General features: G+C 34.8%; 2 protein-coding genes across 2 annotated transcripts; both read right to left on the bottom strand.

Annotated features, from left to right (window-relative positions):
• Positions 1-1,497: 1,497 nt before the first annotated feature.
• LOC134252970 (uncharacterized) lies at positions 1,498-3,084 on the bottom strand. The gene is made up of 2 exons (XM_062735532.1): positions 3,044-3,084; positions 1,498-2,038 (listed from the first exon to the last, which is right to left on the bottom strand). Exons 1-2 carry the CDS (start codon positions 3,070-3,072, stop codon positions 1,567-1,569), a joined length of 501 nt encoding a protein of 166 aa, XP_062591516.1. The 5' UTR covers positions 3,073-3,084; the 3' UTR covers positions 1,498-1,566.
• Positions 3,085-10,230: 7,146 nt separating this feature from the next.
• Positions 10,231-14,702, bottom strand: LOC134253552 (sushi, von Willebrand factor type A, EGF and pentraxin domain-containing protein 1-like). Its single transcript, XM_062736116.1, has 8 exons — positions 12,620-14,702; positions 12,329-12,517; positions 11,972-12,148; positions 11,511-11,693; positions 11,135-11,230; positions 10,868-10,963; positions 10,637-10,730; positions 10,231-10,435 (listed from the first exon to the last, which is right to left on the bottom strand). The coding sequence occupies exons 1-7, from the start codon at positions 14,700-14,702 to the stop codon at positions 10,699-10,701; spliced, it is 2,856 nt and encodes a 951-aa protein (XP_062592100.1). The 3' UTR covers positions 10,231-10,435; positions 10,637-10,698.
• Positions 14,703-14,842: the final 140 nt, after the last annotated feature.

The raw sequence follows: 14,842 nt of genomic DNA on the forward strand, positions 1-14,842 counted from the left end.
TCATATCTTAGGTATTTGATACTTATATCATTGTTCAAATATTCAACTGTTTTTCAAAGTGCTAATTGGAAGTCTTTGATAGCAAATTGCTTAATTAAAAATACATATCTTTTCAAACTTGCTTTCACTGGGCAAGATGACAAGTATCATTTTAAACCATCAGCCTTCCTTCACTAAAACGATTAATGCAATCATTAATTGAATTTATAGGAACTCATTTATCTCTCTAAACCGTGTACAAATTATTATATGATACTGCAGAGGGATTTCTAAGATATTACAATAAATTGTACAGTCGTTTGTTGAACGAGTTTGACTGAGACAACCATTTTTCGTCACAAGTGACCTAAATAGTGACGTCATTTTCACATTGTGACGTCACAAACAAGGAGAGAAACTTTATTCAGCATATGCTATTTATAGATATTTTGACTCAATCCTTGAGCTTTCACAGTCAAACAGTACCGAATTTCATTCTAATCTGAATTGTGGTTTTGTAGATAAAGAGATAGTTTGCGAACTTTTTGATCACCCCTCGTATTCTAAATGTCGGGTTGAAGACCAAAGCAAGTGATATTTCCTTTTCACGCATATATTTTTCATATTCTGCTTCATTTGAATACAAAAATAGGTCAGCAAATAACGGGTCGCATTTGGTAAATTGGAAATCCAATAAATTGTTGGAAGACCTGGTCTCCAAAACCATATAGTTATTGTCAATCAGAAACCCAAGCGTCTTTTTGATGTCAGCTTCAGAGTACTTGTGTGTACAATCAGAATCTGTTTTAACAAAATAATTTTGCAAATGACCAATGACAAGGTAAGTAAATTTACTAGTTGGAATTTTTATGTATCCACATCTGATTTACACCACTTCTTAAATATATTGTTGCATAGTACTCTTGAAGTTTCTCATTCACTACTAATTGTCAATATCTTAGTGAGAAGTAAAGGAAGAGGCTTGGTTGGACATTTACTGGGACCTGCAATGTATCTTTGTTTGTGAGGATTCTTATGAAGTTTTGTAATTCAATAAATATGGTAGTTCAAATTTATTTTGGTTCTTTGGAATATTAAAAATATTCAAACTTAGTATGTAATCGTATTTATACTTAACTACTCTATTCGAAAAAAACTGTTCTGAATGAACATATACCCTTTTTAGTATAACTATTTAACCTTTCAAAACAAATTATTACAAGAGCCCTGTGTACGTAACAAAGGTTTTGGAGCTCTAAATCTGTCTTGTATATTGACAACTGAAATTCCAATTTTTGATTATTATTAGAAATATCCTAATTAAATGTTAGTAAACATAAAAAAATGAAAATTTTAAGTTGAAACTATGTACTCTATGTGACTTATCATATTCAGGTTGAAAAAAGATAACGATTCACACTAATGATGCTTATAAATATCAAAAGTTTTCAAAATACACATTTGACAAAAATATTTCTTCGTATTAAGTAATTTAATGATAATGATGTGAGCAATAAAACGTGTAAAAATATTGACAAAATATGTCTTCTGCTTTCAAATTCGATTCTCCACAAATCAAATATTCGGCTATCTGTAATCATCAAAATTATCTTGTGTACTAGGATGTACAATGTGATCATAGTTACAAAATGCATCTGAGTCTCTAGTAGAATCTGCAAAGCTGTATTCGCAGTCGTTTTCGTCTATCACGTGATTATAAATGTCGTCTGCTTCGTGAACGCTCGTCTCCCTCAAATGGTTGTACAGCTCGCTCTCGTTGACGTCATCACCTGTCTCTGATTTACAATTCGTCAGAGTAGTGTATGTATTACCACTGTATGATTCTTTTTCCCTTACGATATCATGTAGATGACTATAATCATCGTTCTCCAACACACTGTCGTCTTTCTTTTCTTTATCCTCTGATTGATGATGAGGTTCAATACTTTCACTTTTGTTTACCTCGGAATGAGTGCCGCTGTATGTATTTAATTCTGTCTCTGGCCCGTGAATTTGTTCATTCACGAAATTAGTTTCTTTCACCATTTTCTGCCTTTTTCTTCGTGAAACAATTTTGAAATTTAAAAAAAAAAAAATAATAATAATTATGAAACAAAAAAATTAATTTTCAAACTGAAGGTATCAAAAAAAAACTATGGCATTATTAGTGAATTTCTTTTTCTCTCAAGTCATTCTACTTTCAATAACATATTGAGCACACTTCATAGACCTGTGATTAATAACATACATTATAGTCTACAAGCTAATATAAAATCCAAAGTTAAATTTTTACCACAAAGAAACAGTTTTGAAAACATAAAGTATCTGAAAATCGTTCTAATTTATATGTATATACTTTATAACGATGTGATCCCCCATTCTCTGTGTTTTTGTGGGTGGGATGTCATATCTTTATTGTAAATTGTGTCAAAGATTGCTTTTTCATACGTTATTCCGAAGTTATCACCCAAGTTGTTTTTTTTTTAAATTAGGTCAATAGTGAAGGTCAAGGGTCATAAATCACAGCATGCTCGGAAATATCTTGTTACAGACAATGCACATGTTAAAAATGAAGACTCTATCTTTTCTAAATTAAAAGGTTTAAGGAAAATTTAACATTTTTGAAACTTAAGTCAAACTGTAAGAGCCAGGTCAAAAGATAAAAAAAAAATCATAGTGCATTTAACAGGGTCTTGTCACAAGCAATACACGGGTCTAATATGAAAGCCCTGTCTTTTCAATCAAATGTCTTGAGTAAGGTTAAAAGTTTTGTAAAGTAGGTCAAACTTCAAGGTCAATGTCTCGGGGTCCAAAATCAAAGTGTATCTAAAAAGTTATTTTTACAGATTATATACATGAATAATATGAAAGCCATACCTCTTCTCATTTAAAGGTATGGCAAATTCAATTTTATGTTTAATTTTTTTTTAAAGTAAGTCAATGACACAGGGTAGAAAATCATAGTAATAAGACTGACAGACGAATGAGATTTAATATCCCCTCGCTTTTGCAAAACCTGGGGACAATAATAAAATATTTTGAAATAACCACTTTAAAAACTTACTTTATACATAACAAGATGACAAAAAACATCACAGATAAAACTGTAAATATGGCAACCGAAGCAACAGTTATTGTGGTTGTTGGAATAAAGGAACCTCCTGTAAAATATTTCTTAAAATATATGGAAGTTACGGCAAGCATTCAATATCAAAGTCTATAAAACAATACAAAATATAAGCAGAGCAAACACGAACCTCCAAAACATCAGAGGTGGGATCAGGTGCCATGTAGGAGTGAGAATCCCAAGTCGACCGGTCTCACCCGCCGTGTGCTCCTTTGTCATGATCGGGAAATATCAGAAAGATCCATCGTCAATTCAGTGTGTAAATAATGGACTTACAATGATATGTAAAAAGTCAGTCAGCATTTGACTCAATGAAAAATTGTGTTTGCTGACAAGGTCAATTAATTTCTTATAAATCCGTTTAATAATACGAAGAAATACTACAAATAAAATAAATTTGATGTCTACTATTGAAATATAGTACCTCATATTTACTCGAAAGAAAATAAAAATATCTTTATATTAGTTGAGTTTATTAGAATTATACAAACCGTCTTCTCTTGACGATTCGTTTTGTGAACCCGAAGTAAATGTTGTGGAAGGTGAGAAGATTGCTGTTGATGTGTTTGATATAATTGTCAATTCCGTAGTTAACCGAGATGTAACTTCCCTCGATACGTCCGTCGTAGGAAAAGTGGACGATGAGTGTTGTGGTACAGTCACAGGTTTCTGCTGTAGTATTACATAGTGAAAATGCGTTACATCTTTGATTACATAGGAATTCTTGTGTAACCCTCATCAGATTAAAACAATTTATTAAAAAAAATAAGCCAATGACATTTAGATAAAACAAAACTTGAGAAGAGCAGACGTTGACTTCTTAAAGAAATCAGAGGTTGGATCAATGTCATATAGAGGAGAAAGCAGTCAATGTTGAAGCAGCAAAAAATCCGACAACAATTCAATGTGTAAATAATGGACTAACAATCAATATGGAAAACGTCAGTCAGTCAGCATTTGACTTAATGATAGATTGTATTTGCTGACAAGGTTATTGTATCGACAACAGAACTTAGAAAATAATGACTTTAAATAAGATACATTTGAACTTAAAAATCGATAAAGAGTCTGGAACATCTGTTTCATATTTAAGACTATCACCTGCTTATGGTGTGTGTGTCTATGTCTCCAGATTTATTCGCTCTTTAAAAGTCTACTCAATGACAAGTTGAGGTTACAGGGACTCAACAACCTCGTTTAAAGTCGGCTTTCCGAAAATGTTATGGTCGTTATCATGACCTTGTAGGCAAATATAAGATATTATTGGGTCGATTTTGATTTGACTGGCTTGTTTTAAAGGAATCAAGTTGACTTCTTTTTTTCAGGAAATTTCCGTCTTCCCCATCAATACACAGGGTTCACGGCGAGAAAGACTGGTCGGCAGGGGATGCGTACTTCTCCTAGACCTCTGCACACACTTCTTGGGATTCCAACGGTACGTGTTTTTGTCCTCTTTACAGATTTGTATTGTTAATATTTTTTAAAGATAAATCACTGTTCGTTTTTCTTAACCTTTAACATTCTAAAAGTGGTCCTTTATAAAATAATTTTTATACAGTATTTATACACGTATTCTACTCTGATATTTAACTTTACCTCATTGCAAACGGCATGCCTTTTTTCTGAACAAGTTCCAAGCCCACAGTTATCATTATTACAGCCAAAACATTGTAAAACAAGGAAATAAAAATCATTTGGCCCTACAATAGTAAAAATATTCAATTTAATTTACCCTTATTAGATATCGGACATGTAAAGAGGCTCCGTGGGAAAAGCACAACCATATACATGTTGTAGAATGTAGAAAAAATTCTTAATTTTCTGTCTTTTTACAAAATATTTTAAAACAAAATAGATCTATAAGTGATACCTGTATACGACGAATTATATATTTCTTTCACTACTCCTATCCAAGAGCTTTGCCCCCTAATGATATCACTAATTTCGCTACACGTCCCCTGTACGTCTAATTCACCATGCATATATGTTCCATAACCTTTACAACCCTCTGCACACCTTTTCCATGAATGTGCGGGCCAGACGTCTTCTTTTCTCCACAAAAAAATGTTTACTTTAAACATATTTTATTTACACTCAAAAATTTATAAATTTTCGTGTATTTTGTCTCTCAAAAGTTCTTGCTAACATATAAGTTTTAACCAGAAGACTTATAGCAAAGGAGGACAAAAGTAGCAGTTTGATAGAATAATGATCCTTGATTAAGTCTGTATGTTCTTAGTGTAGTATACTTGCATGCCACATTATATAACAATCAGCCTAAAACTGTATTTGGGGTAGCATTTTGGAAGTATTTTACAAAAATTTCTATTTTACGTAACCAATGAAAAGTGTTTAACGAAATCAAAAATTGATAAACAGAACTGTGTACCCAAGTGTAGTCTACTTCTGTGCAAAATTATATTGAAATCAGAACAAAACTGTAGGAGGAGTAGAATTTTGAATGTATAACACAGAAAGTTTTAGTTTTAGTAACCATAGTAACACCGTTCATCGAAATCAAAACTGATGCACAGAATTATGTATCTTAGTATAGTCTAGTTGTGTGCCAAGTTATCTTGAAATCAGACAAAAAATGTCGAAGAAGTAGCATTTTGAAAGAATTTCAGAGAAAATTTTATTTTTATTGTAATCGAGCAGTTAATGGAAAATGATGAATAAGATGATTGTATCCATTTTATTTATTGAGTATATGGAAAAAAGACATTGACCTATAACAAATACAAAATATACATCAGAAAAAATACAATTTACACATAGTTTCATAAACATTGAAAAACATAACATAAGTTACCGTTTATTCAGTATACATAATTAAGAAAGAAAAATGTTCTGTAGCAAAACGAACTTTGAACATACAGACAAAAATAAAAAAAAAATTACTCAGACAACTTTATCCGAAAAAATACTTTAAGAATACGCTTAACTAATTCCGTGCTTTAAGTGAAAGCCATCTTTGCTGAAACAATATATGTTTAACAATGAAGGGGATTGGACTTTATAGCTTCTGGGAATTTGTTTTCCGTGTTTATTTTGTCTAAATGTTTAAAGATTTGAGACCAAAAGTACATTGCAATTGGCGGATTTTTAAGGGGTCTTGTCTTTATAAATATTCAATAACAACCTTTCAGGGACCATTCTCGTCCAAATTGCCCTTCATTGATAAATATTTTTGCAATGATGGTTTTTACAAAAAAGACAGAATTAAGCAGGTGTTTGGTTTTTTTTTTAGAATATGTAAGGCCTCTTGGCTCCTTGTCAGTTTGAAGAAGTTTTTATGTAGTTTCTTTGAAAATGTTCCTTAAGAAAGTTGTTTTTAAATATTTAAGAGGCTATCAGAGAGACAGAGAGAGAGAGAGAGAGAGAGAGAGAGAGAGAGAGATGTATCAGGCAATAAAATTGAGAAAAGAATTCTGTTATTTTGTGATACTTTCTTTTTGCTTGGCTGTCATTTTTGCAAAAAAAATAAATAAGAATTATAGTTACCACCATTTCTGCACAAACATCCCACTGTTCCAGTAGAACATAATAAATGATTGATGGCATTGAAGTTGGCGCATTGAATGGTCAAACAACCTGGATAATTTCCCGTCTCACCGATTAAAGAAAAATCTCCTGTGAAACATGAAATGCTAATTACTGAACACATATATAGTTTTTGTCTAAAAAGCAAAGGCATGTGTAGATATATTTATAAGGAGACAGTCTAAGGATGTGTTGATTCAATTCTAAATGTGACCCACCCCCTTCCATTCTCTTTTTTGAGATGACAAAATACGTAAAAATTATTATCTAATAATGAACAGCAATGATATATTTATTTTGAAGTTCATTCATTTGCATGACATCAAGGTGACAATGGAATATCATTTTACATATTCATGAATATACTGGAGGAATCTTCAAATTTTTCTCACTAGAACAACAATCTGTATGGAAGCATTTTCAGGTACATGTTTAGGTAGGATTTAGTCTTTTAATCATGATTTTAAACACTTGCTGTGGCCTTCAACTCGACATTTAGATATATCGACGGCGTATTGTCAATTAATAATGGTAATTTCCATTCCTACGTCGATACGATATATCCTGGTGAGCTTGAGATAAAAGGTACCACAGAGTCTGACACTTCTGTTTCATACTTCAAGTTGGATATTTTACTTGAAAAAGACGGAAAAACGTTAATGGTAATCTAACAACCAACCTATATATGATAAACGTGATGACTTTAACTTTTCTATCGTTGACTTCCCTTACTTGTGCAGCAATATACCTTCATCACCTGCATACGGAGTATATATATCTCAGTTGATTCGATACGCAATAGCATGCTCTATACGTATGAACTATTTCAAAAACGAGGTAAATTATTGAAAAGCAAGTTGATGAAACAAGAATATCAGCAGTCTCGTTTAAAGTCATCATTTCGTAAGTTCTATGGTGACAATAATAATGGTCGATACGATGACCTTGTCCTCAAATACAATTTGTCATTGGGTCATATGCTGACTGACGTTTTTCATACCAAGTGTTAGTCCATTATTTATACACTGAATTGACGACAGATTTTTTTCCGTTATTTCCTGATCATGACAAGGAGCACACGGCGGGTGTGACCGATCGGCAGAGGATACTCACTCCTCCATGGCACCTGATCCCACCTCTGATGTTTCGGGGTTCCGTGTTTGCTCTGCTATTGTTTTGTATTGTTTTTTTGGACTTTGAGACTGAATACTGTTCGTTATCTCCATTTCCTTCTTTCAAGAACTAAGAAGCCATGATAAGTCATATATAATTTAGATGTAAGCATCACTGGTTCAGTAGATTCAAATGTGTTTATTTTCATTACCCCCGGAAGAAATTTGTGGCCAAGATAAAAAAAAATCTTATTTTAAGACTTCTTACCTGTTTTATAAACACTGTATGTTTCATCCCCGCCACATTCAGATAAAACTTCGTTATTGTTACAGGTTACATCACAAAACGTAGGATCAGTTGCATTTCCTGAAGAAATGTTGTTTACTATGCATATACACTTGAAGTTCTAAAAGAATATTAAAGAAATTTTGTTAATACTTTAAAGAAGAAATGTGTTTTGCAACCTACAAGTGAAAAAGAGAAAAAAATTAACAAAAATCATTTTCCTACCTGAAGTCCAAAGAAGGTGTAGTTAGAGCATCGCTGTTGACACAGACTCGCTGATTTAGAAGCCAAGGTGAAGTGTTGTTTTACTGACGAAAGTAGCAGGGACTCGTTGAAGCAACCTTTCGAGTAAAGTAAGGTTATGAATGCCTGTTCAATATTTTCAACTTCACAACTGAACCCATAACTACACTGTTAAAAAATGTAGAGGATATTGGATATAAAAGGATTAATAAACGCAAATCATATGTTCAGTACGGGAGAAAATGACAGAAGAATATTTCAAAAACATTTGTTGATTTATTAGAAACCTTGTGTATAGTCAAAAAAGGACAGATTCTCCAGGAAAAGGTTCAACTCCAACAAAGAGACACACAGAAAATTTACCACCATTGTGAAACAGTCAGTAGCGGGTTAACCCCCTCAATCGACTCCTAATGGTCGGGCGGCTCTGGCCACTCACTAACCAAGCCAGTATACCTTTGAAGTTGAGACTTTATCTGATTTGCTCCTACTAGACGATTTAATTTAGTTTCTAGCTTCTTGAGTTCTCGACTCACATTAAACTAATAGAGTGGGTCAATGTGACCCCGTCAAAAATGATTTTTTAAAAATCTTTTCAAATGACACATTTTACAATATTCGTAACAAAGTCAATTTTGTTTTAAATATAAGATTAAAATATTTTTATCATCTGATTTTTTTCTAATTGGTTTCTAATAGGCTAATTAGTTTTATACAGCATTTAAGTTAAAGTTATTCGATAAGTATTAAATATTTAAACAAAATAAAGTCTTGAACTCGTACGAAGGATAATGATTGAATGAAACACCTAACCTATAACATGAATCCATGGGGAAAGTCGTTGGTGTTTGATTGTCCAGTAATTTGACACATTTGATGGTTTGTTGCTTCCAGGGTGAACAAGATTAGAATTTCTCTCCAAACAATATTCAGCCGCTTCTGACCAATTCATTTTCTGTTCTGACACCACCAACCCTCGACACTGACCTGAATTTTTTTTTATATAACATCTACCAATTAAACTTCATTTTCATTAAGTTAATTATGCACAGTATCTAAGCATAAAAACATACTTACTTATACTGGTAATTATAAGCCACAAGAATAAGGAATTCATTTTAACTCATCTTTTGATCTACTGTATACAGGTTTCAAGCGTAATTCGAAAACTTCCTCATGCTTCGCTATCTCTAAAGATTAAGGACGAATACCTCTTTCAGGACACAGATAAATATCATAAATCTCAGCAAAGCAAATAAAGCAACTCGTGTCGATGTAAAGCAAACGATTTATTTACATGAATAACGAACATTGTTCAACAAAATACCTGTGCTGATGCTTCAATATTAAAGTAAACGACTAGGCACCGCTGCTTTGTTGGAAAAAATATCGTGTATAATCAGATAATTAATTTGGTACATAACAAATTTTTTTATTGAGAGGGTGAGTTTAAGCTTTATATTCTGTGATTGCCTCAGAAAAGAGCAATGGTTGGACGGAACTTTATGCAAAGTCAATATAGAGATGATGCTTCGGACAGAGTCATGGGAGCGATGATATTTTTTTCCACATTTAATGGTAAGTGCATGTAGTTGGTACCACATGTATACAAAATTATGAGAGATTGTCAGGCAACAGTTCTTAATTACTATTGATTCGTAACAAAAAATTGGGAAATTGATACTCACCAACTTGCGTACAAGTTTTCCGAGTTAATGCAGATTTGTCATTGTCTTTTATTTTTTCTTTTGTTTCAAAATACATCATTCCAGGAACGCATTTTGGCTCTCGAATACAAACTTTCAATTTAATTTCAATGAACGATTTTCAGTTTCTTCATATCATTCATCTAAACCACCAGACTTAACAAAGTATCTGGGCGCCAGTAATTGATAACAACTTTCATAGAACTAAATTTACGCTACATAAGATCACAAATCTTAAGACTTTATAATTAGATTTATTTCTGTTGATTTGCAAACATGTATTTCACAATTTTTTTTCTAAAATGCAATGCCATTCACTTCAGTGAGAAGTAACCACTAAATGACGCTCTACCGCCAGGACCACCCCGGGGCTGCCGTTGTACTGGTGGTTGTGGACTGTCGAGCTCGAGCTGCCCGCTCAAATGTCCGCAGATCTGAACTGTATGATAAAAAATCATCAGAATATCTCAGTGCTGGGTAAGTATATAAATAATAAGTTAACCGCTTGATTTCCGTTTGTCGGTAGTTATTCAAGAGTACTATAGCGTGTTTAACATTAAACATAGAAAATAATTTAGAGAAAAAAATTACAAAGATAAAGCACACACTATACAGCCATACATGTGTTTAATATATTTACCTTTTACAACGTGGTCCTTGGAAGCCATGCTGACATCGACAGACGTTTGGTTGTTCACAGATTCATCTGTTCGCACAGGGCGGGTCACACACGGCTGATAGGAAATATGGAAAAATGTGTTTACTAACGAATTCAGCGAAGGCAAATTATAATAATGCTACATGAGGGAGAGACAACAGTCGGATTCAGATTTTTTTAAGCTAGTGTTATGTAGTCCAGTATCGTTCTCACCAGACTGACAGCGGGATCCTGTATAGCCATGTGGACATGCGCACTGATAGGGTGCTACACACCGACCTCGGTGAAGACAGGGCAGAATGCACAAAGCTAACAAATAAAAACGATGAAAATAAATGTATGCAACTGTGTTTTTTTTTTTTTTTTTGATTGAGTGAAAAACCTATACATATATACCAAATTACATTTGCAAGACATTAAATACGTTGCGTGTGTGTATAAATAATGTGTGAAAGCGAATCAGAGAAATTGAGATGATACCCCTTTCACATCTTTTCCCGCCATATCCTACGGGACATTTACAGCCAAGGTATCCGAGACAAGTCCCTCCGTTCCTACATCCGCCCTTACACGGCACTGTGATGAAGAAATACAATTACATTTTACTGCTTGATTTATTTTATCGTCTGCAAATTATTTCATGTACAGATCTGCTTCAGAATATTTACCTGTTCATAAACATAAATAAATTAACATTTGTTGGCTGTGTAAAGAAAAATTATTTTCAATGCCAATTTCTGTTCAATTTAAAAAAGATTAAAATATTAAAATTGAATAAACAAAACACGTGTAAAATTGACTGTAAAAAATAAACAACTTAAATAAGTTTATAAACAAACATTGAAGATTAACTTACTATAACACGCTATTTTGCCGTCCCATTGGCCACTGTCAGTGCACGTGATAACAGGGGGTATTTTCATTGGTGGAATACCGGGTCTACATTGATAGCGGACCTGATCTTTGTAGAAATAAGATCTCCCCTGGACTCGAATGACATTCACCATGTCGGTAATAGGAGGCTTCCCACAATACAGCTCTTGAAATTAATTATAAAAAATAAATTACCTGATACGATAATACCCGAAATTTGTAAATCTCCAATGACGTTATGTTTCATTACACCTTTTTTCCATGACATCGTTTTTAGAAGGGAGACTTGTGTGAAAATTGGACGGTGGGATAACTTTTTTATTATTAAACATCCGATCTCCACTTTTATGTACGAAAAGATGTTATCGTTGATGAAATCAGCTTGCAATTGAACAATTTATAGCTGTAAAAATAAATCCAGTGATATAGGACTGAGTCACTTACTTCTACAGTAACCGCTGGGTGTCGACCATATTTGATTGGCTTGACACGTGACTTCTAAACCTCCTGCCTCCTCATACCCAGCTTTACAGACCGCCATTCTTGTATGACCCACCGGAAAACCCTGGCTGAAATTCTTTGTACTAGGGATCCCCGTCTCAATGGGACAAGCTGCTGCCACTGTAGACAGAAGTTTTGTTGGTATCGTTTTAGAACACCAATGATTTTTTTATTCATTTTTATGGGAGTATGATTTTTTTTTTTAAACAACATAATAGTTCTGATTTATAAAGCTTAATTTATATTAAGTTGGTATTAAGAAAAATTTTTGAAAGCCATAAACTGTAAAAGGATACATACCCCGTAGTGTACAGGTAGGTAAAGATCCACTCCAGGTGCCATCAGACTGACACTCGAGTCTTGTGCCACCCACAATAACATATCCTTGTGTACACGTGAAAGACACGTGATCACCGAACACAAAGTCGTCCTTGTTAACACTTGGTAACAAACCGGATCCCGAGAGACTCAGCAAAGGACATTGCACTTCTGTAATCAAAATTATTACAGGCTCAAGATATTTAATGAAAATGTTGTTTTTTGGGGGTAATTGTTACAAGATAAAATTTCTTATTTTTCTTTTTTACTTACTTTTACAAACAGGAACGCTGGAACTCCAAACCCCGCTAGAAGTACATGTACTCTGGGATTGTCCGGAAATGACGTGACCATCCCTACAGCCAAACACCACAGTATCACCGACACTGTAGCTTCCATTTAGGATGAAAACATTACTAGAGATAACCGGCGGAGGACAACTGGCTATCAAACACGCCGGAAGTGACGTATCCCAGACTCCAATCTCTCCACACTGAACGCGACTCTTTCCATGCAAAGTGTACCCATGGTTACACCGGTATACGACATAAGAAAGGTAGTCTGTTGAGGTGAAATCCGAAACTGCGTTAGGAATATTTGGGGGAAACCCCCAATTTACAGGAATACAACTAAAATCTGCGCTCAAAGCCCAAGCTGCATCTGCAGTGCAAGTGGCAATTGGGTCTCCGTTTCTTGTATACCCTGAATCGCACATATATGTCGCCATGGCATTGTATGTTCGTCCAGTCGTCCTAACAGTTGCATGCATAACTTCAGGAGGATCTCCACAAGATATTATTTCACAACGAGGCTCCACTCCTAGCCAACTTGAATTAGAGCCACACTGAAGGGTAGCACTACCAATCAAGTTGTATCCTTCTTCACATTCATATATTACTCTATCTTGGAAGAAAAACTCTTTTCTGTCCACTCTTGTGTGTGCTATTGCTGGGGGTGGTCTGCATCGAACTTTTTGACATTGGGAAGGAGTACTGGACCAAGTCCCATCTGCTTGGCAAATCAAATCCCTTGCTCCACTTTGCTCATACCCTTCATCACAAAGGTATGTCACCATATTTCCGTAAGTATAAACGTCGCCAACAATAATACTGTTTTCCACGTATGTAGGGGATGGGCAACTTATGGGTTGGCAAGAAGGAGTGGAACTACTCCATACACCCGTTTCGAGACAACTTATACTACTAGCTCCAGAAAGGATATAACCTTCATTACATGTGAAATTTACCTCACTGCCAAAAGATACGTCAACATATTGCGTTCTACCATTTTCAAATGCTCTAGGCTGTTCACATTTGATTTTGGTGCATGATGGACCTGACCCTTCCCAAATTCCAAAACTGTTGCACCGAGTTGTGCTCTGTACAGACATTGTGTATCCTGGTAGGCAAGAGTATTGAGCTGAATCTGACACACGATACTCTGTTCTATTCCTGGAAACGACAGTATTTGGGAAAATAGGGGGTTCCTTGCAGACTTGTTGTTGACATACTGGAGCACTTCCGGTCCATTCACCTGCCTGGGAACACCTTCTTTGATTGTCACCAATCAGTTTGAATCCAGAACTACAGGTGTAGTTTACTGTCACACCGACAGTTAAATCACTGAAGTATACGTTTCCATTCGATATGGAATCAGGTGTAGGACAGAGGATTTGCTGACAACGAGGAGTTTGTGTGATATTCCAACTTCCGTTTGCAAGGCATCCTATCTGACTATCAATGAGTGAAAAACCGTCATCGCAAACAACAGAAATATGACTACCATAAGCAACATTCTCTCCAGTAACAGTTCCGTGGGCAATTAGTGGGAACGTCGGGCAATGAACTATAGAACACGTTATAGTTACGACAGACCAAGCTCCGTTTGGTTGACATTTGCTGATGTCGATAGCGTCACTCTGACTTGTATATCCCTGAGCACAGGTGTACTTTACAACAGAGTTGTAGGTTAGAGTTCCATTCAACAGTGTGGTCTGTGAGTGAGGTACGTATGGGACTGAACCACATGCTACAGTAACACAGATAGGTAAGCGACCCGACCAGGACCCGGTATCTTGACAGATGTGATCCGTATCTCCGTCCTGCATTACGTGGCCCTCCGTACATTTATACCGCACCATGTCACCGTACAAGAACTCTGTCCTGCCGTTATCCAGGACTATCCCATTATCAATGGATCTTGGAGGTGAACATTTAATAGCAATACAAGATGGCTCCTTTCCACTCCATGTTTCATTACTGGTACAAAATCTCCAAGAAATGCCCTCCAAACGATAGCCTTCAGCACAAGCGTTACTTATACTGGTAATTATAAGCCACAAGAATAAGGAATTCATTTTAACTCATCTTTTGATCTACTGTATACAGGTTTCAAGCGTAATTCGAAAACTTCCTCATGCTTCGCTATCTCTAAAGATTAAGGACGAATACCTCTTTCAGGACACAGATAAATATCATAAATCTCAGCAAGGCAAAT

The sequence above is a fragment of the Saccostrea cucullata genome, unplaced genomic scaffold (genome assembly GCF_032062105.1).
Source record: "Saccostrea cucullata isolate Sc308-1 unplaced genomic scaffold, CSIRO_AGI_Scuc_v1 ctg722, whole genome shotgun sequence".
NCBI lineage: Eukaryota > Metazoa > Mollusca > Bivalvia > Ostreida > Ostreidae > Saccostrea > Saccostrea cuccullata.

Excerpts from the sequence above, each read along its gene's own strand:
- LOC134252970 (XM_062735532.1), bottom strand. The coding sequence starts at position 3,072 with ATGTTTTTTGTCATCTTGTTATGTATAAA. Across the intron at positions 2,039-3,043 it reads GTCATCTTGTTATGTATAAA|AAAAAGGCAGAAAATGGTGA; the intron begins GTAAGTTTTTAA and ends TGTTTCACGAAG.
- LOC134253552 (XM_062736116.1), bottom strand. The coding sequence starts at position 14,702 with ATGAATTCCTTATTCTTGTGGCTTATAATTACCAGTATAAGTAACGCT. Across the intron at positions 12,518-12,619 it reads CAGCGTTCCTGTTTGTAAAA|AAGTGCAATGTCCTTTGCTG; the intron begins GTAAGTAAAAAA and ends TTTTGATTACAG. Across the intron at positions 12,149-12,328 it reads ACCTACCTGTACACTACGGG|TGGCAGCAGCTTGTCCCATT; the intron begins GTATGTATCCTT and ends TTCTGTCTACAG.